Source organism: Hirsutella rhossiliensis, assembly GCF_020360975.1.
Source record: "Hirsutella rhossiliensis strain HR02 chromosome Unknown scaffold00001, whole genome shotgun sequence".
NCBI classification, from domain to species: domain Eukaryota; kingdom Fungi; phylum Ascomycota; class Sordariomycetes; order Hypocreales; family Ophiocordycipitaceae; genus Hirsutella; species Hirsutella rhossiliensis.
The window spans coordinates 10,248,994-10,275,915 of NW_025408667.1; the positions used below are offsets into that span (position 1 = coordinate 10,248,994).

At 54.4% G+C, this 26,922-nt stretch overlaps 7 protein-coding genes across 7 annotated transcripts; 4 read left to right on the top strand and 3 right to left on the bottom strand.

The window, feature by feature from the left end:
- Nucleotides 1-218: 218 nt before the first annotated feature.
- HRG_01292 (CPSF A subunit domain-containing protein) lies at nt 219-4,769 on the top strand (the record flags this gene model as incomplete). Its single annotated transcript, XM_044859763.1, has 6 exons — nt 219-2,274; nt 2,333-2,649; nt 2,708-2,881; nt 2,932-2,970; nt 3,025-4,174; nt 4,246-4,769. 6 exons carry the CDS (start codon nt 219-221, stop codon nt 4,767-4,769), a joined length of 4,260 nt encoding a protein of 1,419 aa, XP_044726163.1.
- A 670-nt stretch (nt 4,770-5,439) lies between these two features.
- On the bottom strand, nt 5,440-6,431 carry HRG_01293 (pal1 cell morphology protein; the record flags this gene model as incomplete). Its single annotated transcript, XM_044859764.1, has 2 exons — nt 5,440-5,745; nt 5,829-6,431. 2 exons carry the CDS (start codon nt 6,429-6,431, stop codon nt 5,440-5,442), a joined length of 909 nt encoding a protein of 302 aa, XP_044726164.1.
- A 4,585-nt stretch (nt 6,432-11,016) lies between these two features.
- Nucleotides 11,017-12,200, bottom strand: HRG_01294 (kinase; the record flags this gene model as incomplete). The annotated part of the gene is made up of 4 exons (XM_044859765.1): nt 11,017-11,483; nt 11,534-12,010; nt 12,061-12,133; nt 12,195-12,200. The coding sequence occupies 4 exons, from the start codon at nt 12,198-12,200 to the stop codon at nt 11,017-11,019; spliced, it is 1,023 nt and encodes a 340-aa protein (XP_044726165.1).
- A 791-nt stretch (nt 12,201-12,991) lies between these two features.
- HRG_01295 (U6 snRNA phosphodiesterase) lies at nt 12,992-14,010 on the top strand (the record flags this gene model as incomplete). The annotated part of the gene is made up of 2 exons (XM_044859766.1): nt 12,992-13,295; nt 13,358-14,010. 2 exons carry the CDS (start codon nt 12,992-12,994, stop codon nt 14,008-14,010), a joined length of 957 nt encoding a protein of 318 aa, XP_044726166.1.
- Nucleotides 14,011-15,938: 1,928 nt separating this feature from the next.
- On the top strand, nt 15,939-16,804 carry HRG_01296 (MULE transposase domain-containing protein; the record flags this gene model as incomplete). Its single annotated transcript, XM_044859767.1, has 3 exons — nt 15,939-16,426; nt 16,492-16,616; nt 16,677-16,804. 3 exons carry the CDS (start codon nt 15,939-15,941, stop codon nt 16,802-16,804), a joined length of 741 nt encoding a protein of 246 aa, XP_044726167.1.
- A 2,532-nt stretch (nt 16,805-19,336) lies between these two features.
- HRG_01297 (cyclin-dependent kinase regulatory subunit domain-containing protein) lies at nt 19,337-19,970 on the top strand (the record flags this gene model as incomplete). Its single annotated transcript, XM_044859768.1, has 4 exons — nt 19,337-19,440; nt 19,575-19,719; nt 19,823-19,881; nt 19,940-19,970. 4 exons carry the CDS (start codon nt 19,337-19,339, stop codon nt 19,968-19,970), a joined length of 339 nt encoding a protein of 112 aa, XP_044726168.1.
- A 1,460-nt stretch (nt 19,971-21,430) lies between these two features.
- On the bottom strand, nt 21,431-22,168 carry HRG_01298 (uncharacterized protein; the record flags this gene model as incomplete). Its single annotated transcript, XM_044859769.1, has 3 exons — nt 21,431-21,466; nt 21,592-22,077; nt 22,130-22,168. The coding sequence occupies 3 exons, from the start codon at nt 22,166-22,168 to the stop codon at nt 21,431-21,433; spliced, it is 561 nt and encodes a 186-aa protein (XP_044726169.1).
- Between the last annotated feature and the right edge of the window lie 4,754 nt (nt 22,169-26,922).

The window sequence follows — 26,922 nt, forward strand, 5'->3', positions numbered from 1 at the left end:
GTTCCAGTAAAGCTAGTCCACTTCGGCGCCCGGCACGGGGTTGATCCGGCGCGACAGTGCTCCCGTCGCAACACCAAACGGCAGCAGCTGTCGGGCGACGATGGAAATCATCACCAGACCGGGAAAACGGACGAGAAACCCCAAACCATCCCCGTTCGCCACACCCCTCTAGGCTCGCGCAGGGCTCGCAACGGCGGCGGAAGAATGGTCTTGCAGAGATGCAGGCGTACACGGAGCTCGCGGCTCCCTCAGCCGTCACCCACTCTCTGAGCTTGCCTCTGACGTCCGCCACGGCAAACAACCTCGTCGTGGCCAAGGGCTCGCTGCTGCAGATATTCGCCACAAGGTCCATCTCGGCCGAACTCGACCCCCACGCCCAACGGGACGAGACGTCCAAAGCCGAGGCCCAGTTCGACCATCGCGCCAACGACGACGATGGCCTCGAGTCCTCCTTTCTCGGCGGCGACACCATGCTCGTTCGCACCGACCCCTCCACAAACACAAAGCTCGTCCTCGTCGCAGAGCTCCCGCTCGCCGGCACTGTCATTGGCCTCGCCCGCATCAAGCTCCAGAAGACCGCCTCTGGTGGCGAAATTCTGCTCTTGGCCTACAAGGCCGCCAAGATGAGCCTGATCGAGTGGGATCCCCGCAAGGGTTCCCTCGAGACAACCTCGATCCATTACTACGAAAAAGACGACCTCATGGGCGCCCCCTGGGAACTGTCCCTGGGCGAGCACGTCAACTACCTCGAGGCCGACCCGGGCAGCAGATGCGCCGCTCTCAAATTCGGCTCCAGGAACTTGGCCATCCTGCCCTTCACGCAAGCCGAGGAGGACCTTGAGATGGACGACTGGGACGAGGATCTCGACGGCCCTCGACCGACAAAGGAACCAACTGGAAACGTCAACGGGGACGCCGCCTATACTCCCTCCTTTGTTCTGCGCCTCCCGCTCCTGGACCCCACCCTGCTTCATCCTGTCCACCTCGCCTTTTTGCACGAGTATCGCGAGCCCACGTTCGGCATCTTGTCCTCCACCGAGGCACAGGCCTCCGCCCTCGGTCTCAAAGACAACCTTTCCTACAAAGTCTTTACACTTGACCTGAAGCAGAGAGCATCGACAACCATCCTCTCCGTTACAGGCCTACCCCGAGATCTCTACAAAGTTGTCGCGCTCGCTGCACCAATAGGTGGCGCCCTTCTCGTCGGATGCAATGAGCTCATCCATATTGACCAGTCGGGGAAACCAAACGGCGTGGCAGTGAATGGCATGGCCAAGCAAGTCACCTCATTCAGCCTTGCCGATCAATCGGATCTCAACTGGCGGCTCGAAGGCTGTGCCATTGAGCAGCTTGCCATTGAAAACGGCGAACTGCTCCTCGTCCTCAACGACGGTCGGCTGGCTATCATCTCCTTCAAAATCGACGGCCGTACGGTATCGGGAATCACGGTCAAGTCTGTGTCGCTCGAAAACGGCGGCAACCTGGTCAAGAGCCAAGTCTCCTGCGTCTCAAAGCTAGGCAAGAACTCGTTTTTCCTGGGTAGCGAGTCCAATGACGCCATTGTGCTGGGGTGGTTGAGGAAGCAGGGTCAGGAGAAGCGCAAGAAGTCTCGCTTCCTTGATCCTGGTCTCGGCCTTGATGCCGATGACTTGGACTGGGATGACGAGGAAGAGGACGACTTATACGCAGACGACACCGAGGCCGCCAAACCGGCGCAGGACGCCAATGGAACGACAAGGCTCGGGGAAGTGACGTTCCGGGTCCAGGACACGCTGCTCAGCATTGCGCCGATACTCGACTTCACCTGCGGCCGCTCCTTGTCCCCTCCGACCGGCGATGACGCTTCCCTAGCCGAAGGTGTAGTCGCCGAACTCCAGCTCGCGTGTGCCGTTGGCCGGGGGAAGGCGGGTTCGATTGCGATTTTGAACCGCCAGATTCAACCCAAAATCATCGGCCGCTTCGAGTTCCCCGAGGCACGGGGTTTCTGGACCATGTGCGTAAAAAAACCCGTGCCGAAAGCATTGGGTGCCACCGCTGCAGTGGGCGGCGACTACGATACCCCAGGACACTACGACAAGTTCATGATTGTTTCTAAGGTCGACCTCGATGGCTATGAGACGTCGGATGTGTACGCCTTGACAGCAGCGGGCTTTGAGACGTTGAAAGAGACCGAGTTTGAGCCGGCGGCGGGCTTCACGGTGGAAGCTGGCACAATGGGGAAGCAGATGAGAATCATCCAGGTGCTCAAGTCGGAAGTCCGATGTTACGACGGCGGTAAGTCCCATCCATTGACTTTGGCAGCCTCGTGTCGAGGTGCGCTGACCATGATTAGATCTTGGTCTTGCGCAGATTCTGCCCATGCTGGACGAGGAGACGGGCGCAGAGCCGAGAGTGACGAGCGCCAGCATTTCTGACCAGCACCTGCTCTTGATACGTGATGACGGTAGTGTCTTCATTGCCCAAATGGATAGCAATAACGAGCTCGAAGAGATAGAAAAGGTCGATGGCGCTCTGCAGTCCACCAAGTGGGCGTCCGGCTGCTTGTATAATGACACGCTGGGTGTCTTTCAGCTGCCACTTGGAGACAAGGCAGCAGACGTGGAAGATTCCATAATGATGTTCCTGCTCAGCTCCTCAGGAGCCCTACATGTGAGTGGACAAACACTCAGCAAGATGAAAGCAAGGCGCCAAAAACTGATGACGCCAGATTTACGCGCTGTCCGATTTATCCAAACCCGTCTTCATGGCCGAGTCTTTTACGTGTATTCCCCCCATTCTCTCCGCGGGCTATACGGCCCGGAGAGGGGCGAATCGCGAGAGCATTGCAGAGATATTGGTGGCGGACCTCGGCGACGCCGTGTCACAATCCCCCTACCTAATTGTGAGTGCTCAGAAGCCCCAAGGACCGGACACCAACGTTGACATATACAGGTGCGGCACTCCACCGATGATTTGACCTTGTACGATCCCGTGCGGCACCAGACAGACGGGGCGTCGGATCTGGCATCGACTCTACTCTTTAAGAAGACGGCCAACGCTGTGCTTGCCAGGGGCCCAGAGGACACTCCTCAGGACGAAACCGCGGAGCCTCCACGATTTGTCCCGCTTCGCCGATGCACCAACGTCAACGGCTATAGCACCGTCTTTCTGCCAGGGCCATCACCGAGCTTCGTTTTGAAGAGCAGCAAAAGCGTACCCAAGGTGGTCGGGCTGCAGGGGCTCGGCGTGCGCGGCATGAGCACTTTCCACACCGAGGGGTGTGACCGAGGCTTCATCTATGCCGACTCGGAAGGGATCGCGAGGGTGACACAGCTCCCGGAAGCGACCAACTTTACGGAGCTTGGCGTCTCGGTGAAGAAGATTCCGCTGGACATTGATGTTGGCAAGATATCCTATCACCATCCCACGGGCACGTACATTGCCGGCTGCTCGGCCATGGAGCCGTTTGAGCTGCCCCGCGACGATGACTACCACAAGGAATGGACAAAGGAGGCGCTGAGCTTCCCACCGACAATGCCGCGGGGCGTGCTCAAGCTCATCAACCCCGTGACGTGGACGGTGATTCACTCGCTGGAGCTGGAGCCTTGCGAGTCCATCGAGAGCATGAGGACTCTGCAGCTGGAGGTGTCGGAGGAGACCAGGGAGAGGCGGATGCTCGTAGCCGTGGGCAGCGCGCTATCCAAGGGCGAGGACCTGCCGACAAGGGGCCGGGTGCAAGTTTTTGACATTGTGACCGTCATCCCCGAACCCGGCAAGCCCGAAACGAACCGGCGGCTCAAGCTGGTGGCCAAGGAAGATATACCCCGGGGCGGCGTGACAGCGCTGTCCGAGGTCGGGACGCAGGGATTGATGCTGGTTGCGCAGGGGCAAAAGTGCATGGTGCGCGGGCTCAAGGAGGACGGCTCGCTGCTGCCCGTGGCCTTTCTCGACATGAACTGCCACGTGGCGAGCGTGCGCGAGCTGCCTGGCACGGGGCTCTGTCTGCTGGCCGACGCCTTCAAGGGCCTGTGGTTTGCCGGTTACACCGAGGAGCCCTATACGTTCCAGGTGCTGGGCAAGAGCGGCGGGCGGCTGCCGCTGCTCGTGGCCGACTTCTTGCCCGACGGCGAGGACCTGTCCATGGTGGCGGTGGATGCCGATGGAGACATGCACATTCTCGAGTTTAACCCCGAGCGTACGTGTCCCGACCTATCCTACTTTGCCCCGTGGAAGGGGGGTGGTGTCGTATGCTAACGGCCTTGACAGATCCAAAGAGTCTCCAGGGCCACCTCCTCCTTCACCGCACCACCTTTTGCGTCACCCCTAACGCGCCCACATCCACCCTCCTCCTCCCGCGCACCCTCCCGCCCTCGTCACAGCAGCAACAGCAACAGTTGTCGTCATCGCCATCCCGCCCTCACGTCCTCCTGCTCGCCTCGCCATCGGGCCACCTCGCCGCCCTCACCCCGCTCCCCGAGTCCACGTACCGCCGCCTCCTCTCCGCCACCAACCAGCTGCTCCCGGCCCTCGCGCCCCACGGCGGCCTGCACGCAAAGGCCCACCGCTTGCCGGACCCGCAGCAGCACCACGCGCGCTCGCTCGCCGTCGGCGTCGAGACGGCCGCCTCGTCGGGCCGCGCCGTCGTCGACGGCGCGCTGCTCGCGCGCTGGGCGGAGCTCGCGGCGCCCAAGCGCGCAGAGGTGGCGGCCAAGGGCGGCTACGACGCCGTCGCTGACTTGCGAGCCGATCTCGAGGCATTGCTGGGCTGGAGCGGCGTGGCTTACTTTTGAGGGCAGTGTGGCGGCGGTTGTAGCTAAGGCGGATTGGCATGAAAGGGGGGGGGGGGACCGTGCAAGCAATGCCGGTGGGACTGGGACGGGCGGCGGCAGCTTTCTCCTGTCTGCTTTAACCATCTCAACATCTGGTCGCAGGCAGTGCTAGTGGAGAGTGGGATGGCCGATATTTTGTTCATGTTGCTGTGTGCATGCCATCACAATAGCAGCCTAATCTCATGCGCCTTGTGCACCGCCAGATATGACAAATCGACGCCTCGCGGCTTCATTCTCGATTAAGCAATAGCCTTTACACAGTAACCTCCCACATCAAAGCGAGTGATATTTCCAATCTCGAGTGATGATCCCACCGTCTTTTCAAGCACCCAATGCAGTCCGCCCCCGGAATCCCAACTCCCCACACAAACGAGCCCGTATGCCATGCTCTCCCTCGAGCTCCGCCTTCCCGATGACGCGTGCCCAGTAAGAGTACCGTGAATGACAGTGCCGCCCCTTGACAAATCCAGACGAAAACCCACATGATCCAACGACCGAGGCATAAAACAGAAAGACGAGAAAAACATGACCGCCGTAACTCCTCATGCAGCGATGACCCCGATGCGTATGCCAGTTCCGTCCAAGGCGACGTGAACCGAAAGAACAAAAGGAACTAAACCCAGGGGAAGAACTAGTAGGCCTCTCCAGCGGGCATGGCCTTCTTACGGCGGAAGCTGCCGAGGCGTCGCTTAATGCCCTCGCCTAGCTTCTTGCCCGTCGAGTGACTGCGCTGCAAGTCGCCGCCGGCAAAGACGTCTTTGGCAGCGAGGGAGCCGGGCATGGCGCTGGCGGGGCGTTGGCGGGTCTTGAGACCCGGCAGCATCTCAAGGGCGCTGGGGGGCATGCTCGAGTGTTTTTGGCGCTTCTTGGCCTTGAGGTCGCGCTCGAGTGTGAACGAGGGCTCGCCCTTGCCCTTGAGATCCTCATGGTGGTAAGGCTGTAGAGTGACGCTGGTTAATAACGTTGCGCTTCCTTACGTGCGGGTTCTCCCGCCTCAGTAGGGTGCTGCAAGGTACTCACAATGCCGCTCCAGCGCTTGTAGGCGCCGCCTGGGGCGTCGGCTTCCCGCATGAGATCGGCGCCCTCGGCGTAGTCCATGACATTGCCGCTGTGGTCCATGGCGCCAGGGGCGACGGAAGCGGTGCCCTGGAGGGGGACATTCCGGGTCAGCGAGTCGATGAGGCTCTCGCGGGGCGTGGCGCGGATGGCCTCCATGTTGGACTCCTGGACAGCAGCAAGAGGCGAATACTTCTTGTCGCGGTTCCGGCAGGGGAGGGCAGCATCGAAAGGACCGCCGTGGTGGTAGGGGCTGCCGCCAATGGTGTCGAGACGGTCGATGCAGTCCGTGTATGTGGTTCGCTTGCGCTGCTTGTGGCGGCGGTCGGCGGCGCGAGCTTCGGCCCGGATCTTGTCAAGCGGACGGTCTGACATGTCGCCGGACAAGCGCGAGCGTGGAAGGTTCGAGGGGTGACTGCTTGAGCCGTTGGCAAATGGGTTGTTGAAGTTGGGGCTCAGGCTGCGCGAGCGCTGAGAGTGCGAGCCAGCCGGTGAAGAGGTGACGCTGTCGAAGTCGATGTGTTGGCTGCCGAGGAGCAAAGTGCGGCGAGCATCGTAGGACTCCATGATGAAGGCGGTGCGAGAGTCGTCGTAATCAACGGACGAATACTCGGGAGGCGAAACAGAGTCGCTCTCGTGCCAGAGTGGGCCGGGCAAGATTGGGTAGCGGCGGCTATAGTGAGATGACGTATCGTGGTGCGGGCAATGAGGGAGGAAGCGGGCGGGAGTGGCCAACGACGACGTGGGATGGAAGCGATTATAGAGCACAGCGTCGGCTTGGTCTGCTTGGCTGCCGAGCGCTTGGGGAGCCGGCGACGTGTACCGCGGCGGAGGAGTTGAAGGGGGAGTCGGGGGAAGAAATAAAGAACAAGAGGGGACAGAGAGGCGACGAGGATCCACGTGCGAAGATCCAGGGCCCGTTTCCTGACTCGGCTCCGGGTCCGTCAGAGGGTCGAGGATATATTTCTGGGCCTGTGTCGAGAGGAAATGGTTAGCGGTGAAGTTCGTACAAGAGTCAGGCATAAAGAAGACAAATTATCGAGCCAAGGGAATCAAATGACTGATCTCAATGCGGCCGCATGCCTGCCATGCACGACCCAATGGGCTGCGCGTCAAACGGATCCAGGGTCCACATGGTCATGCCATGCCTTTGCATGGTTGCCTTGGCATGACAGGGATGATGCAGCCTGGGGCGATCCAGGGTCTCTTCGTCTCATGGCTCCATGCGGCAAGCGTCGAGGCCGGATCGGCAGCCATGGGAGACGGCAGTGCATGCTCAGGGGATCCCGGCATCCAGGGGGCGGGCAAATCAGGGAATACGCAGATGCACCGATGCGCTTGCTCGCATGCCCATTTATTGGCGGGGAGAAAAGGAGAATGAAAAAAGACTGACTTACCCAATGCTTGTCCGTCATGTCGTTCGCTTGGCAACTAATGTCTCCGGGGAAGACTACCGGCAAAAGTTGGTGTGGGCTGATGCAGATAATTGGTGGTGGTTTGGTGATGTGTGAGACTCCAGGTCAAGTGGCTGCTTGAAGATGGATGTGTGTAGTGCAGAAAATGCCAACGCAACGAGGAGGGAGGCGAGGACTGTATATAAGTGCTGGGCAATCACTCGGGGGGGCCTTGTTTTCCAGGCAGTCTGCCTTTTGGCAGAAAATTAGGCTTCATGACTGTGCCTTGAGTCTGCGCAAGCCACCAAGGCAACAACCGGATGCTCAAGGCGGCCACAGCGCGTCCCGCGTCTTGGAAGACGACGGACGACGCGCAGGCGAAGCGCGTTTGAGGGACATGGTTGCTGGGTTGAGGCGAGTCGGAGGCGAGTCGGAGGCAAAGGTTCAGGCCGAGTCGAAAGTCTCGCAGTAACTTCCTGGGCCTGTCAGACTCAAAAGGCGCCCATGAGGTTTCTTTGGGGGTTGGACCAAAGAAATACTTTGCTGAGTGTCTGCGCCGCGGTCCATGAAGCGGCAGCAAAGGCTGTGTCCCGAGATTGGAGGGCGACCTTGATTCCGAGTCGCTCGGGAAATATATCGTGAGTCAGCCGTAGTGCCAGAGGGGGCAAACTGCGAGTGGCCAGCATCGCCCGCGTTGGCCCAATGCGGGCTGGCCATGACTCGTCGTCGGGCGCAAGATGTGGAATCTCGAAGGACGCAAGGTTCGTCTTCGCAATTTGCAAGCGTCTAGACGCGGTAGGCTGCACTGCACGTGACGGCGCGTCGCAGCTCTACGCGGTACTTGCCTTGGGTATTTCCAGTCACTTGATGCACGCAATCTTCACCGACGCCGATACTGGCTCTCGCTGCCTGAACTCAGAGGTCATGCGCCGGGGCATGGCGTCAGCCTGGCTCCAGAGTCTCTCCTTCGTGACACGGAAGCCAAAACAATACACTGGCGCTCGGCCTTGTCCACGGCAACCTGCCCCAGAGCCGCGGTCGGGAATCACTCCGTCGCGTCGAGTTGAACACGTCAAGCCTGGCGCGTTGTTTACCTCGGCAGCACACACTGTTGAAGAAAACGAAAGCAAGGTAGCTGGGCAGAGGCGCAAATCGGGTTTTGCAGAGGCTCCCAGCTCAGTGATCCAACCGATAAATGGCCAAAAGTCGCGAATGTCTTCCTTGCCTGTGCAAGCTCCGAAACTGACAAAATGGAGAGCTGTTCACACCCCATCTCCGGGCAACTTTGGCCGTCCATCACGAAGACATCCTAGGTCGCGAGCTGGCAACATGTAGGTTCTCTCTTCAACGAGTCCGACCGACTCTTGAGCAAGAACCCAGGATCCATTTCAGGTCAACTACTGTACTTTCCTAAACAGCTCTGCAATTGAACCAGCGGCCTGCAGCCAACGAGCAGGACCATGGCAGTAATGCGGCCCCGGCCTAGCCCCGAGCTACTCCACAGCGGTGCAGCTAGAAGTTAGAACCAACAGATGCTGTAGAAAGACAGGGACCCTGGTAAATGGCGTGTCGACTCCGAGCACAGTGAGGAAGGTTCATTCATAATTGAGGATTGCCTGGGGGGTTTTGCGTCCTCGTCCTCAGCTGAACAAACTCGTAGTGCGCTCAACATTCAAACCCCAATCCAAATACACCGCTTTAGTTCACGGCCCAGTTTGAGGATTTCACAACATAGCGAGCAGAGCACGACATATTACTCTTGCAGTACACGGAGGGCATCACGATTATTGACGAGGCAACAAATAGGCAAGTTACCATCGTGAGTGCCTGGTCCAGAATCTAAGCTGCACTGACCTTGTCGCGCACGACCACGACATCGCGACGAGCTCTATGCTTCGCAGGCTCGAGTTCGCCGCCATGTACTACAAGTTTGCCGTCCTTGACAAGGGGTTTTTGAAGTGCAATATGCCCTCAAGTCTCAAATAGCAAGAGGGAGGCAGCGGACTGTTGCCGTGACTCACCCGTCGCTGTCTATTCACGGCGTTTAACCGGCCGTTGGTTTGCTCGGGCTCGAGGAAAGAACAATACAATAGTGAACCCTTGTGTGGATAATAGCCGTTCAGTTGCACTGCTGCCTGGGCAGCCCTCTTTGGACTCGCCGTGATTCATGGCGCCAGCTTGGCTATTAAGTAGGCCCGCCCTGCCGTCGCCGCCCTTCAAGTTTTCTTGCATTCTTCCTTCCACCCTCTCAGGTTTTCCCTCCTCCTCCATCCCGTTCCCCTCCTACAGACTGTTACTGAGGCAAACACTTTTCCCACACGACATGCATCCAAGATGATCTGCTGGCCTCGTGCATACCCTCACCTGCACCTCGACGCGGTGCAAAACATGACACTCTCCAACAATCTCCCACCAGGCAGTCCACGGCTATCCGTCCGACTGCCAATGTCGAGTCTCGAATGCCACTCCGATAAGCCCGGCTCTGGTGTCAACTCAACACGACAAGACGGATCAAGGCGGCCAATCATCGGCAATCCACATCTGGCGGAGCTGTCTGATCTCCGAGACACGCCCATGCTATGCGAAACCTGGCCTCTGGATCTGTGCGTTTCTCGTCGGATTGGACGAAGACGATGATCTCGACCCGCATCCCTACCACCAAGTCAGGCCCCGGTTCGACCACGATTGGTCACGCCGTCTTTTACACCGTCATCAACTAGTCAACAAACCTTGATCGGTTCGTCTCTACTTGTCCTTGGACCCTTTTCATATATTTGCTCGTCCGAACCTTCAACCCTTCCTCGTCGGTGGAAAGTGTTGGGATTGGGGCCTTGCCACTGCTTCCGGGTCGTGGCGGGGCGTTCTGGCGAGGTTGGTGACAGTGTTGGCTGCAGTGCAAGGCCTTTCGGGTGGAAGCCCATGTGTCCCTGTCACTCGCTTCAGTTTGATCAAGCTCACCGGCGAGACAATCACGCGAGAGGTTTGGAGCGGCACAGGAACTCATGAACCTGTTGGCAGCATCAAGATATACTGCGCCAGCATTGCATCGGTTGGAGTGCTCCGCCTTTTCCTACTCAAGCGGTTGATGCCTTCCACAGATACAACTCGGGTTGAATGAATACTTTATTGTCGTGCCCAGCGGCGACAGTTTTCTGTTGAATTATGGAATCTTGTGTGCTGTTGGGGTCCGCTCAACGGACTCGTTGCTCTCCGTCTTCGACCAATGTCTTCATGCTGGGCTAGCCAGACGAAACCTCCCCCATCAAAAGAAAAGGAGCATTCCCAAAACAGTCTGCGCAAGATGGGAGTAAATCGCTCGCTCGCTCAAAAATCAAATAATCCTGCGTGTTCATAACATACCTACAGCATGTCTCTCGTTACGTCATCTCTCGGACGGGTCATCTGCAGGTAGGCGTGAAGCTTCCTGTTTAGACTCAATCGGTTCGCGTCATACGCAAATGGGTATCATGTTGCGGCCAAGGCTGCAAAACCTTCAAACCTCGATTGGTACCGACTTGGAATGTTGATATCGCCGCGTATAAACGCATATGCTTCTCACTGTCGTGAGCTTTCGGCCAAGGCAGGGTGCGTGCTCAAGCAAGGGACCACACGATCGCGGGAAGCCTGTCCCGAAAATGGTGTCCATCGTTGTTTGGGTATGGACAGCTGGTCATCGAGTGGAGAAGAGATCCGCGTCGGTTGTTCAGCCAACCATCTCTCACAAAGCAGTCGGGCAGGAGACTTCTGGAAAGTGCTCATTAGGGCCCCTTTTTCGATGCACGCTGTCGTGCTTTTCGATTCTGACGGTTCTTGGAGACTTTGCCTGTCGCCACCTCTTTGGCCGGCCGATTCTTCTTCCGCGACGATGGAGGCGCCAGCTCGACAGAGCTTCCGTGCATCTCGTGAAACAGCTTCTCGGTCCAGTCAAATACGTTGTCGTGCTGGTAGCCCTGAGCGGCAAAGAGACGGCGGAAAAGAAGACGGAGGTAGGCGTATTTGGGTCTTTCCTCAAACCCCAGTGACCGGGTATGTTCGATGTACTGGGTAAATTCCAGTGGGAGCCCCTCGCAGAGTGCCTTCGCCGAAAGACTCATCTTCTTGTCCTTGATGAGCTCGGTCCTCTCCTTGTCGTTGGCGGCTTTCATGCCCTGCCACGGCAGAGAGCCGCGGGCGAAATACAGCAAGACGTATCCGAGGGACTCGAGGTCGTCGCCCCAGGAATGCTCTGTCGCAAAGTTAGCAAGACAGGGGTCATCCGAGGGCACAAGCACTCACCGCGCCCGTTGTGGTTGTTGATGCTGGCGTATCGAACGGTGCCACCAAAGAAGGGGCCGCACAATCTCCAGAGCTCGCCACTGCCGTGTTCCTTGGCCAAACCAAAGTCGATTGTGTACAGCACATTTCCCTGTCTGCCGAGACCCATGAGGAAGTTGTCGGGCTTGATGTCGCGATGGAGGAAGCCTTTCTTGTGGATGTACTCGATTCGCGAGATGGCCTGGTCAGCCAGCAAGAGGACCGTCTTGAGCGAGAAGCGCCGGTCGCAGTAGTTGAAGAGATCCTCTAGCGAAGGGCCAAGAATCTCATGAGCCAAGACGGAATATTCACATTCCTCCCCGTACCACAGAACTCGCGGGATTCCAGTGCCGCCGGAAAGTGACTTGTACACCTCTGCCTCGGCATTGAGAATATCGGCGTCATTGGCGTAAGACATGAGCTTTAGAGCGACTTGCGCGTTTGTCTGTATATCCGTGCCTGGCGAGATCAGCCGCGAGCTGTCTTGAGTAGGAGACGCGGAAACGCACCCGCATAGACGAGGCCGAAGCCACCTTGGCCGATCTTGTAATCGACACGATATCTCTCGTTGACGAGAATGTCCTGCCAGAGGTCCAGTGTCAGGCGGTCACCCTTTAATCTCGCGGTCTGTGACAAAAAGTACCTTCATCTTGGCCGTCGAAGCTGTCGTTGTTCAGAAGTTCATCCGAGAGGGACGATGGAGAAACCTCCAAGAGCGCAGCCTCGGGTGGGTATTTGTAGCCAGCCATTGGCGGCGCATAGTTGATCCGGCTCGGCCTTGGTCCAGCGGCGGGCCTTTTGCGACCAACAAACGGACCCTCCTCAAGCGAACCAAACGTCGTCCTTTGTCAACCTAAAAACAGATACGGATACGTTGGTCACAAACACCAAACTGGCTGTCACAATGGCGGCTGTGTGCCGCACTCTTTTTCCTTCAAACACGGCTCGAGCAACAAACTGAATGGAACTTGCAGGCCTTGGACGCTACAGATCACTTTTGCTCCCCCCGTTCACCTTGGAAGCTGCTCTTTTCTTCCCAAATTATTCGTATCTACTAGTCGGGTCTGGCTGACTTGAGGTTCAACAGGCAGTGAAGCTGCTCGCTGACGTAACGCATGTCTCACCTCGGACTTTTAGCGAGTCCAGCGGGGAGGCACTGAAAGTCCCCCCCCTGAAGAGCCTTCCGAGAGGCATCCGTGGATCCCAATTCCCTCGCCGGACAAACCTTTAATCGGCCATCGCCATCGTGATGCACTCGCTCCTGCTGCTGCTGCGCCCCGAAGCTCAACCGCCCGTCATGACTTGACCTGACTGGAGGGAAGCGCGCGTGTACGTGTGAGCCACAGGGAAGGTGCGCGACATCAGATGCCTCCTTCCGGGGCTGCAAGTACTGCCATCAACTTTGCTCACCCACAGCCATGGTTTGATGCTAGTCTCGCCATGTCCCTGGTCGACTACTCTTCCTCGTCTGCCGCCGAGTCAGACGCCGACGAGACGCGGCAGCCGCCCGCCAAGCGCCGCAAGGCCGGCCTCGGCAACAGCGCCGCCGCCTCTTGCAGGTCTGGCGGGACGGGCTCCTCTACCGCGTCGACGGAGACGATGCCGCCCTTGCCTGCGGCCTTTCACGACCTCTACGCCTCGACCGTCCGCCAGAGCGTCACCGACGACCCGGGCTTGCACCATGGCCGCAAGAGACAGACTCCCCACGTGCCGGGCAACTGGCCCACGCACCTCTACATCGAATGTAAGTTTTCCTAGCCAGCCCACGCGTCTGTGTGGGATTCTGACGGCGCGTGCATTGCCAAGGGCATCCGAGCGAAGCGCAGCACAACGCACTCGAGGAACTGCTTGGTCTGGCCGAGGCAGAGCTCGGCGACGATATCAAGCTGCGCAACTTTCTCACGAGCGACCTAGGCGCCCACCTGCCGCTACACATCAGCCTTTCCCGCCCCCTCAGCCTGCGCGCCGCCGAAAAGGACGATTTCCTGGACAGGGTGACCAAGTCGATCCGAAGCAGCGGCACGGGGGCTTTTGCCGTGCGGCCAGGCGGCCTGGCCTGGTACCGGTCGCCCGACTCGGGCCGGACATTTCTCATCCTCGGCGTCGTGGCGGGCGCGGGCATGGGGTCGACCAACCCGCAGCTCATGAGGCTCCTGACACGGTGCAACACCGTGTCGACGTCGTTCAACCAGCCGGCGCTCTATCAAAAGACGTACAACGAGGCCGTCGGCTCGGCCTTTCACGTCTCCATTGCCTGGACGTTTGGGCTGCCCGACGACGAGGCGTCGCTTAGAGTACTCAGGCTGTTCAAGCGGAAGCAGTTCAAGAAGCTGCAGACGTGGGAGATAGACGTTTCGGGCGTCAAGGCCAAGATTGGCAACGTGGTGAGCCATATACCGCTGGCCGAGATGGGGTCCCAGGCCGCGGCGGTGTCGAGCTCGCTGTTGCTTGGGCCGTGATGCGGGGTACTTTGGTGCCGTGCTGGAGTGATGACGATGTTGACGACCACAAGACAAGGAAGAGTCCGGAAGAAGCACCCAGGGATGCACAAGACTTGCAAAGATACCACTCTTATTTTTGATAACCATGCAAGGTGACACGATTCACCATGTGTTCATGTTTGCAACGACGGGATGGCATGTTCGGTGTCTTGGCTGTACCGTCCTTTTCCATGGCGGTCTCCAGTGTTCTTTGTCCGTTGGCATTGCGACCATGGCCACTGTCGCACAGCTCGTGGACAGCAGAGAGCTAGGGAGGTCGTGACTTATTGGCACGATGATGGAAAATTTATCCGGGTTCTGCTCCTAGGGGTCCAGGGGGAAGATGCAGCCACACACTCTCTCAGAGAGAGAGAGAGAGAGGAAAAGGGAGAGAGAGAGAGAGGAGAAGGGAGAGAGAGAGATTGAGAGGGCGGCAGCCACGTGCGGCCGTCATGCGAACGGGGCCCTGGCCCTCCCACCGCTACTGTATAGATATGCACGAAGAGGTGTGCATTCAGTACATACAGATATACACATACATATCCGGGAAAGCGAGAGGACAGCATCTGCCCGTGGTGGCTGGCGGATGAGGCTTCCGGCGGACAGGACGAGCCACGCAACAGCCGGTGCAGCAGGGCTTGGTGAGCACGACAGCCGGTGCTGTACGAAGTAGTACCTTAGGTAGGTAGAGGGCAGGTACTCCATAGAATGTGTGCGGGATGCACAATGTCCATAATGACCGATGCCGACAACTTGCTTGGTGTTTGCCGGCGGATTGATCGCGGGCCAGCCGTTCAGTCGCCAAAGGAGTTCGCCGTCGACCGTTGTTTCGTTTTTCGTGCTCGTTCAAGCCGGCGCTCAACGCAAGCAACTCTCTTGTCGTCACGAACCAAGCCGAGTTCACGATACATGGAAGAGTAATCAAACATACACTCCTGATTTTCAAACATACACTCCCGACCTAAGCCCCATTTGGAAGAAGACCCCGCCACCAAAATTTGGCGCGCGCTTTCCCAACGCCCTGGCTTGCCGTGACCATCGCCGCCGCCCACCCGCCCAGCCACCTGCCTTTTTGGCCGCCATCTGCATTTTCGCAATCATCAACAATTGAAGCTATCACCACTTGACTCAACACAACAGCAACGCCGCCGCCGCCTACCGCAATAGTCACGTCTAGTCAATCGTCCCGATGAATTCGACCGAAAGCAATACCAACAGTAGCACCGAGGCTATCACGGAGATGTCTTTCGATACGTATGATGAGGCGCTTGAAACACTCAAAGCTACGCAAGAGCTCCTACGTCGTAGTCGTTGCAAATAGCAAGAATACCGGCAAGCCTAGGCGCAAGGAAGCCAATATCCGCTGTGAATACAGTGGTCAGTATAGGCCCTGGGACGAGGCAGAGGGTATATACAAGACGTCATCCAAGAAGTCGGGATGTGACTTTCGCTGTTACATCCGCTTCTACCGACGTTGCAATGCATTCAAAGTCACCATCAAGCACGGCTCTCATAACCACGAACCTCTATTTGAGCCAATTGCTAACCCCATCGTCCGTCAACGAAGCCAACGCAAATTCGGCATCGAGCGTCTTCATAGCCTCGTCGAGGGCTTAGCAAGAACGTCAATAACAAGAGCAGGGATATCGTGGATGCTATCCGACAGGAATATCCTGAGCTCCTTATTACCGATTCTGATATACACTTCATCCAGCTGCAACTTCGTGCCTTCCGTTACGGCGCCTCTACATCTACACAAGCCTTCCTCGATGTACTCAAAGATGCTAAAGCAAAGGGAAATCAGCTACTATGCAGTTGACCGTGGCCCTAATGGGAAGGTTTGGAGGTTTTTCTGGACATACGATGACTGTATTGCTGACTGGAAGCGTAACCCCGAGCTCCTTATCATGGATAATACGTATAAGGTCAACCGCTTTAACATGCCGCTTCTACAGATCATTGGCACAACAGGGCTACACAAGAGCTTCAGTGTAGGCTTTGGCCTCACTGCCAAGGAAGACGAAGGCGCGTTCCAATGGATCCTCTCACAGTTGCGTGAGGCTGGTCGGCAGGCTGATATTCCGGACCCGGGCGTTGTGATTACCGACTTTGATACCGCCCTGAAGAACGCCCTTGACTCTATCTTCCCATCAACGCAACAACAAGTGTGCGTTTGGCATATGATGAAGAACGTGATCCTTCACATCAAGAAGAAGTGGGAAGGATCCCTCGATGGCACCGAGATTGGCGGAGATAGGCCAGAACAGGAGACTCGCCTCGCTGCAGCAGCCGCTCTCGACGACCCTATACAGGCAGATAATGCCATTGACGAGGACCGACCTATCGACCGTGCCACTGATTACCAGATTCAACATGCCTCACAACTGGCAGATCAGTGCGTTGAGCAACAAGATGATCGTGAAGATGACGATGGAAACCCAATACTACCCCGGCTCCAAGGCGGACTTTTGAGCACACAGCTGACGGTATCCGTGATGCCTGGGTTTCAGTCTTTAGGGCTCGCACGGCTGAGGAGTGCAGAGATCAGTGGGATCTACTCTGTATAGAGTTTTCGGATCAGCCAGGTAACCCTAGCCCTAACTACCCTCCTACTCTAACCTTTTACTAAATAGCTCCTCTTATAGCTCTCGTTAATTACCTCCGTACAACCTACTGGCCATGGCGTGCCCAGTTTTCCACCTACGCTATCCAACAGTACCGAAATTATAACATTACGGTAACTTCCCGTGTGAGAGCACACATCACGAGTTGAAGTCACGATTACGCAACCGCTTCATTGACCTCCATCAGCTACAAGAGCACATCAGAGGGCTCGTTACCCATCGGCAAAAGAAGCATCGCGAGAAGCTTCAATCCGAGTTTGCAAGAGCTAGAGTTGAATGGGCCAAGCAGACGATTATGAAGTCACTGCACCGAAAAATTGGCTGGCAGCCGATGAAACAGATCTTCAGGCAAGTTAGGCTAGCCCGGGCTGAGCTTGCCGATAATCGAGGCATGCCTACGATTTGTACGGTGCTTTCACGATGCAATGGGGCTGCCCTGCCGGCATACAATCCGCGATTTGATCCAGGCTGACGCGGCCGCCCTTATACCATTGCATCTTATTGATAACCACTGGCGGGTTTACGGCGTGACTGTAAGTATCTTGCTCCAGCCATAAGTACTATACTAATTTACTAGCAGCCTGAACAACAGCAATATATCGATGCAGACCACGAAGCCGATCCTGACGTTGTCCAGCCTCGCCGGCGTGGAAACAGTAGACGCGAGGTATCCCCTCCACTAGAGGCATCTACGGGCCGGATCCTTAGTGCTTGGGAGCAAGAGGAGCATAGAGCCAACCCAGAGCTCGTATCACGGCCACCAGAGACGCAAAAGAAGAAGAGGAAGGGCACAGGCACCACTATCATGAACAAGAGGTCGAATACACTTGCTTCCGTGAGCAGCCGGGTTGACGATCTTGCCCAGCAGATCGGTGATTTCATCAAGTCACAAGCAGCAGCAACGCCGGTGCTGTTATCACAGGTGCCCTCACTTCCACAGGTGCCGCTGGTGTCACAGGGATACCAAACGACGATGCCCTCACTTCCACAGCCGGCGCCGCCGTCACAGGATACTATGTGATGCCACCGCCTACACCAATTGTGCCTGTATACGTACAGGCGCCGGCGCCGTCACAGTGGCAAGAACCGCCTCCTCGTCACAGGCACATCACGACGGCTTCATGTGGGCACAGCCGCCGGCACAGTCTCACGAGACGGCTACGGAGCATTTCCAGCAGCTAGGGATCAGAGGGACACGGCACCATACAAAACTAGCAGGCAGGCCGGTCACAAATTCGTTCCTTACGTGCCTCGCCCTCCGCCGCGTCGGACGGATCCTTCCTCACAGTCACAGTCACAGTCACAGAGGTAGGCAAAGACCTTCCGCCATTATATGCATATTGTATATATATCGGAAGATCGATCGGGCCGGGCTTATTGATAGCTTCAATTGAATGACTCTAAGGGATGCATCTTCCGGCGTTGGTAATAATTGCAGATAGAATCCATATATGTCAGACAATAGTGTCCCACACCTCGCACGTGACAGCGGTTGATCTTTGTGGCATCAGTCAATTGATGAGAATTATCTAAAGAACAAAGGAAAGGAAAAGAATTGGATGCACACATTCGTGCAACAATATATACCCGATCATTGCGGCGAAGCCTGGCGCAGCAGTGGCAGTGATCGAGCATAAGGTTTCAGGAACTGACACGGGCGTGATATGCGACAATATATCTAGGCAGGCAGCCGCGGCAGCGGCGTTGGGAAAGCGCGCGCCAAATTTTGGTGGCGGGGTCTTCTTCCAAATGGGGCTTAGGTCGGGAGTGTATGTTTGAAAATCTGGAGTGTATGTTTGATTACTCTACATGGAAGGGCTGATCGAGTGCCGGGAGCGTGATGAGGGAACGCCCGGGTGGGGGCAGCCGGGGACCGCCCTGTTAGCGCCCATGCTGTGCGTTCGCGCCCGCGGTCCGGCTCATGTACCTCCAGGGCTTTGTTTACTTCCTGTGCCGGCCGTGTCGGGAGCTACAAGTACCTGCTGCTAGCGCCACCAGGCACCACCCGCGTCCGTCTCTCAACTGCAGGTACCTCCCGGATTTGTTCCCATCCCGCACCGCAGCCTTGTAGCCCAAAATCCACCGCCTTCTTACCCGCCCACCTTTCTTCTCTCCTCTTTCTCCCCGTCTTTTTTGTCCTCGTCACCAAGAAGCTCAATCCTTCTCTTCTTCTCCCTTCTTCTTCTGCTTCTTCTCCTCCCTCACCTCTCTCCTCTCACCTCTCTCCTCTCACCTCTCTCCTCTCTCCTCTCTCCTCTCTCCTCTCTCCTCTCTCCTCTCTCCTCTTCCTTCCTTCTTCCTCGACTCTCGACCTTCTCCCTCCCCTCATCCCACCCGGCCCCCCTGCTGCCCCCCGCGACCGACCCGCTCGTGGCTGTCCAGAGACCCTCCTCCCTCGCGCGACTGATTGGCGAATTTGTTAGACCCCGCGACGGTTGCCCGCCTCGGTTGAGCCAGCATTAAACTACAGCGCGGCAGAAAAAAAAGAAACTCCCTGCCCTGTCTCAACATCCACCTTGTCCCCCCCGCACTGGCTCTCGCGCGACCAAGACTTCCTCTTCTCCCATACCCCTCTTCGAGAAGAGACGGTCATCACTGAGCGTCGCCGTCCATAGAGGGCAGGTCGGACGAGAAAAGAACAAGGGGAAAACGTAACAGTCGGACATTGTGCGCCCGAGACGATGGACATCGACACTAGCCGCCGAAACAAGTCGCCTCGCGCCTTGTCGGACGCCGAGCGCGCACGCGTCGAAGAGTACATTGATTCCATTCACTATTCCGCCAGGTGAGTAGTCTGGCCTCCTCCCCTCCCGGCGTCAACGCCGCCTGTTGGACCCAGGGGCAGGACTGCGATGCGAACTGGTCCTTGGCCACGCCAACTCACCGGCGAGGCCAACCGCGCTGACCCGACGCCTGCAGATACTCGGACAGCGAATACGAGTACCGGCATGTGCAACTGCCCAAGGCCATGCTCAAGGCCATTCCCAAGGACTACCACGACACCTCAAAGGGCACTCTGAAACTGCTGTGGGAGGAAGAGTGGCGGGCTCTCGGAATCACCCAGGTGCGTCGCACGAATCCCCCGCCGTCTGCTGGCAAGCAACACGGCAACCCTTACCGTGGCGCCGGCGATTTGCACGACGACGGACACTGACCAAGCACCGCAGAGTCTGGGTTGGGAGCACTACGAGGTCCACGAGCCTGAGCCGCACATCCTCCTCTTCAAGTGCGTTCCCAATCCTCCCCCAACCCTGGCTCTCGCATCATGCTCACACCCGCCACAGGCGTCCGCTGAACTACCAGCCCCCGCAGTGAGCACTATCCGAGGCTCCTGGCTCAGAAGCCCACCCCCAATGTACGATAGTGTCGAGTCTGCGCACCGGTGAATGATGCCCGCGCGGTTCTCGTTTCACGCCCTCTCACGACATCACGGTATTCACATGACAAGCTCGCGTTCGGTTTGGTGTAAGAAACAGGCATCGATATCCGCAAAGGTTGGAGGCGCGCGCGCGCCATGCCCTCGCCACTCGTCAGATCCCGGGCTGGGCTTGGAAGGCAACGAGGACGGTTTTGGCGGGCCGACTATTATATGACGGACACGGCTGGTTCTGCTTGCAGGCAACTCTGATGAGGCACGCTCGTGTGCCGCAGGACAGAGCTTGGGTTTTTTCTGTTTGGATTGTCGAGGAGTGGGCGCACGCCTGGGCTCCGGGAAGGGCGAGGGCTGGCGACATGGCGCGTCGGTGTGTCGAATGGTTTCGGCTGGGCACGTTGCCGGCCGTGGAGAGCATGTAGGCGTTGGGATAGCCTCAACTAGATGGAATTGAGGTGTCATGTAGAGGCGTCAGGTCCCATGCTTGCCCGCCCAGCATCTTGTTCAAGGGCGGGGAGGGTTGGCGTCGAGGGGATGGAGCCGCAGGGACGAGCAAGCGGCGAGGGGCGATATGAGACTCGCTTCCCGTGTCCTGTGACTGGCGAGTGGCATGCCTTGCCCGACATGGCATGAGTTATATGTCCCTGGATATAGGCCTATATGCATGGCGGGCAGCCGGAAGTGCAGTGAGTGAGTGGGTGTGCGTGTGAAGTCCGACCAGGCACTGTGACGACACGACGATGCCGCTGGGTGCCGGTCCGTGGGCACTCAGGCAGATGGTGCGTCGGGATGAATCCTGGTTGGACCGACGGAGCCCCGGAACAAGTCAGCGACAGGGAGCAACCGGCCGGCCGGCTCCGACTCGCACGAGACCCGTCCCGCCCCTCCTTCGGGTGACACGGAGAAATAATAGCTGCGCTACTGCGGCCAAACGGCCTGTTGATTTTAGAGGGGAAGGAAATGTCTGATGCATCTGAGTTGGGGGAGGGGGGGGCTTGGGTTTGCTTTTGGGGGAGCTGGATTCGCCGGTTGGCGTATTTTGTTAGTGTCGCCTTCGAAGCTCGACATTGTGCGAAATGGATACTCGGGCTCCAGAGCTTGGGGATGTGCATAAAGTCAACATGGCGCCACCTTTGCTCGTGGAGCAGATATTCATTCCTAGCTGTGTCTCGAGCCTGCGTACGGCACTATTCCATGTACATTATTAGTATTCGTTTCTCTCGGGTAGGTACCTATGTCAAAGGTTGTAAAATACGGACGGCGAGGACAATAACAATGCCCATGCAGATAGATGTTCTTTTGAACAAAGACAGCCAAGGCGACGACGAAAACTCGAGCACTCGGTTTTAACAATAAAAATGGGTCTGGGACACAAATGCAATCTACTAGGCAGCAGCACGATTCAAACACGCCGTTGTTGAAGGGCCGATTCCTCCTCCTATTGTCCCGGTAGTATGCCCACGAGTAAATGAGATCCTCGACCGCCATGCTGCAGGCTTCATCGGGGGCACCACTCAGTGTGTGGACGCTCTCCAAGTCTAGTATGACTACTCTGTCTCCAACCAGACGGAAATTGTCCAGCTTAATGTCGTCATGCTCGAAGCCGAGGGAAACCATGGCGCTGAGGGATTCCTCGAGCATTCGCCTCAACTCGGCCTCGTCCATCTCCAAAACGTCATCCTCACCGAGCGCTTTACCGCCTACATCGGAGAGCACCAATGCCGGGGTACCGTCGTCGCACCGGGCCTGCCCGTAGAATATTGGAATGACGCTGCCCTGCAGAGGCTTGAGGCGCTTGTACACGCGCACCTCTTTGGCAAACTCTTCCTCCCAGTCGGGCTTTAGCGTCTTCAGGACGACGGTTGGGGGTAGGCACCAGAGCGGCGGGAGGAGGCCGAGAGCGTGGGCCGAGTTCGGGAGACAGAGTGCCAGCAGCCAGCGAATGCAGCGACTGATGATGTCGCGGCGGAGCGTCAAATGGTAGACCTGAGGATGAACTCGGCTCGCTCTGCGGCCAGTCCCCGTCAGGGTGTAGGGCCCGCAGTGGAACTGGCAACAGGTCAGAGAGCAAGCAGACAGCGGGCGGGGCCTGCCTTCGTACCTGGAGCTGTATGCTCGCAAGGTTCACAGGCTGGTCCATCGACGGCGGCAGGACTTGCGATGCGGTGATTCTGCCACATGGAACCAGTCGGTGGCTAGAAAAGGGGTAACTCGAGCGTGCAGTAATGGGTCCAAAGGGCCTGGCTATCTGGCCCAGAATCTCTCTAAATCCCCTCTTTTAATTGGTTGTTGCAGCTACTTAGTAATCAGGCGCAGAGTGGAAGCACCGTGGGCGCATTGTCACAATCAATCACAACAGCACGAGAGGCTGGTTGACCAGCTCAGAAGCCAGGAAGTCCGGCTTCCGGGCTTGCGTCTAATTTTCACCCATCGGTCCCATGCTGTCCGCTGAAGCCTTGAGCGGCTGAGTCGGCTGGTCTCAGCAGCATTCCCAGGTATTACCAATCGTATTTTCCCTCGTGTCGATTACAAATTACTGAGTCTGTATCCTAAATCCTTACACATTGCACGGCAAACTGAGGATTCTTCGCAACGTTGACGCAGGGCTGTTCTCCTCGTCGTCGTGGCCAATGGCAACCTTGGACGCTGGGCACGTTCTCGCACATCTGGTTCTCTGGGTGAGTACCAGTTGCCCTAATGCGCTGGAGCTTGTGTTGCTAATACCGCATAGCTATTTCTCTAGGATGGCGGCAACTTCAATCTCAAGAATTATAGGATATGTAATGAAACTGGTCACTGACTGACTGCACATATAGACTTCGATACCGAGATTACTCCACGGGTCGGCGACTTCCACGCAGCGCAGAGTTTTCGCAGAGAAACAGTTGATTATATCGAATGTTGCCTGGCACTAAATCTGGGTAATTAGAGTCCCGCCCCGATCCAACCGTACAGTGGCAGCCTTGAAAGCAACCGGCGACATGATCTGCAAGGCCTATTACCAAGGTCAGTTTATAGTTCTGCTTATGCACTATTTACTAACAAATTTTGACAGAACACAGAAAAGCTCTCTTTTCCGAGTTCAAGTTTGCAGCTAAAGCGACAGAAATAGAGCTATCCGTACAGTGTACAGTAGATGTTGCTTTGTCAGGGTGGGTGGCCGCAAGCCAATAAGACCGCAGAATATTATGACTTCCGGATTAGGGCAGAAGCCGCGGTGTCTCGGAGTCTCGGAGCGGGCTACGCGGCGGTTACTTATTCTCCAATTAGAGACAACCACGTCGCCATCACCAACGCTTCTACAGACGAGACTAGATCCGCGCGGCTGCGTGAGACAGCCTACTGCCAGATAAGTCATAGTGGCAAGAACTGGAGCGGATTGGTGTGACTGCATTGTAGTGTCCCCATCAGAACCACACCTAAAGATGCGAGTGCTAAAGTCGGGCGTTACGGCGGCCTATAGGTGAGTTAGAGTTAAAACGCATCTTACTATTTTTAGAACTAATACGTAAACCCTATAGGGGTAGATTTTATTTTTCGTATAATGCAATATTAAGCGTATAAAAAATATTTCTACTATATAGGCGAATACGTATAACTTTATATAATTATACGACTATAACGCTCCTTTATTATATAATAGCGTCCGATATTTACTATATAAAGGGGTTTAGGCATAAAGCTATCTAAATTTAGTATCCTAACTAGATACTTTATCTATATTATATATAACCCTTTTATTCCCTTTAGGATATAAACGATTCGGATAATAAGGAAGTAATCTTCGTAGAATTAAGGATTAAGCCTAAGCTAGCTAATAAACCGCTACTATTAATAGATATCGCTTCCGTTCTAACTACTACTACTACTATAATTACGGATCCTACTACTTCGTTAAATAATAATAGCGCGTATTACCTTACTAAGGCGTTAATATCTTTAACTATAGCGCGATAAATAAGTATAGTAAGAACCTAGATAAAATAACTAAACTCCCTTATTATAGTATCTATTTTATTATTTTCGGCTAGGTATATGAACGTATAGATAGGTACGCTTATCACGGAGTAGGCAGAGGCGTAGGCTTAGGTGCGGTCCGTTAAAAGAAGGTTAATAATCTATAAGGGGGAAAAGGAAGAGAAGTATAGGCCTAGCCTATATAGGCGCGGAGGTCGCTTATATATAGACTTAGCCTAGACCCTAGTCTAGGCCTATATAAGGCAAAAGCCCTTATATTATACCCCTACCCGGCTTTTAAAGAGGCGCGCCTCTAAATAATACCTAATACCGCGCCTAGGGGGACGGAACCCTCGCGCGGACCACGTACGCTTAGTCGCGGAAAAAACGTTAGCAAATAACGCATAATACCCTCTTAAGCAAGCTTCTTAGATAGACTATATTATTAGTAGGGGCCGCGCCCTAGGAGTCGGGCTTTAGCACTTCTAGCTAAGGAGTAGAGGCACGTAGAACGGCGCGTAGCTAGCTTCGGTAAGCTTATAGTATCCCGCCCCCCCTATATCGGCGCACGGTAGTAGCTCCTAGTACTATAACGTAGGGGACGGTACTCCGGTATATAAGGCTCTGCTCCCTCCCGTACGGGGCTATACGGGCACTCCCTTTCGCTATGGTTATATTATATTAGCGGCCTTCCTATATCTTAGCCGCCCTTTCGGTCGCTATAGGCATATGTCCCGTCCGTATAGTAGCTACTACCGCACGCGAGGGGACGCCGACGAAGCCCGTAGAGGCGTTACTAAGATTACTCGTTGCTAGAGTCGCTATCGTCGAACCTAACCTCCTTTCCGTCTTAGCGCGTGCGCCTCTCTACTACTTAGAGTACGTTTACCCGCGCCTCCCGGCGCGGGTACTTTAAAAACTAATAGAATTTACTACCGTAGCCTATATAGCGACCCTCTTATCGCTACCTCTTTCTATCCTTAGTCCTCGAGGCGGAGATAGAGATATCTATAGTATTACTAGCGTTATCTTCTTCTTATATTACGGAAGAAGATAAAAAAAGAAACTTATTACTACTAAGCTTACGAAGAAAGTAGACGAGATCGGTATATATATTTAGTAGTATAGACCTTTCGCTTAAATAGGTACGCTAATCCGAATTTAAGCTTATAACGAGGTAATTATACTTTACCGCGTTAGGCTAGCTATATACGTCTACTTAATAAAGTACCTCTTCGAACTATACGAGGTAGGTTAGAATAGCTTTACTCCGCTTCTAATAGAGCGTTATAAGCTCTTAGCCTACTAACTTAGCTATATTAAGTTCGCTATAATTAGTATAGAGCTTTACGAGGAGGTCGGCTAGTCTATTTATACTAATATATATAAACGGTAAGAGATACCTTTATAGGTATAGGGATAGGCTCGCGTAAAGATAGTCGAATTAGGCGCGGATATCCCTTATTACGGCGCTATCGGTATAGAGCTTCGCTTCTATATAAAGTAGCTATAGCTCGAGCTCTACGGAGGAGCCGTTAAACTTATTAAGGTACGGTAGTACCGCTCTTAGTCGTGCGGAGCCCTACTATTATAAGAGGCTCTTAATTACCCGGGCGAACTAAGTATTACGTTCGCTTTAATTTTACGACTATAAGAGTATAGATATTTCGCGTATATATATACCGGCGCGGGTAGTTTAACTAGACTAAGTAATTAAACGTTAGCTTTAAAGGCAGCTAAAAATAGCTATTCTATATATAGGGATATAGAGAGGGTAAAATAAAGGGTAGATTATACTATTATAGAGTAGGTAAAGGTATAGGCTTAGGTATAGTCTATTAAAAGAAGGTTAATAATCTATAAGGGGGAAAAGGAAGAGAAGTATAGGCCTAGCTTATATAAGCGTAGAGGTCGCTTATATATAGACTTAGCCTAGACCCTAGTCTAGGCCTATATAGGGCAAAAGCCCTTATAACGCTTAATATTTAAAGATATAAGGAAGGACCTATTAGTTTAATATATATTTTACTTATTTATATTCTCGATCCGTTATAATAGTATAGCTCTTATACTAAAATAGTTAATATATTAATCTATATAACTTTAACTAACGAAGATTACTAGAAGATCGACTAGATTCTTTACTATATAATTAAGTAAAATAAGCTAGTAGCCCTTATAAAATTCTCTAAGGCCGTTTATAAGACTATATTATTTATTAACTTCTTTATAAAAGCACGAATAATAATAGTAGATATAAAGTATACGATCTATATACTATACTTATTTAAGATTAAAGATAATAATAATTTATTATCTTTATTCTTAAACGGAAAGGATAAGGGGAGTCTAGAGCTAGTCTAAGGAAGTTATATAAAACCTATAATAATTAAGTAGGAAAGGAAAGCTATAAAGCCGTTTATAGGGAAATATAAGCGACCGGGCTAGATAACTATTAAATAGGGTATAAAAAAGGAGGACGTAATAAACTAAGTACGTTTAGTATCTAATATACCTCTAACTAATATAAACTCTACTATATTAACTAGAATAAAAGGGAAAGAGGAAAAATATATAATAATAGATTATTCTACTTTTAATATAGATATATTATAAGTAAAATAGTTAATTATTATATAAGGTAAGGTAAAAAAGAATAATAAGGGTAAATTTAATTAGTTAGTTAATATATCTAGTAATATAGAAGGTATATAAGTAAAAAGATACTATTTTAGTCGCTCCTTACTATAAGAGTCTTTAACTATTATAGGTTATAGGCTTAGGCTATAGCCTAAGCTATATAGTTATATATAAAAGGCTAGATCCTATATATATATATATAGGCTAGCTATATATAAAAAAGCTTAGTATAGCTTATTAATATTATCCTATACACGGTACTTATATATATACCTCTACCTACTCTATAATAATATA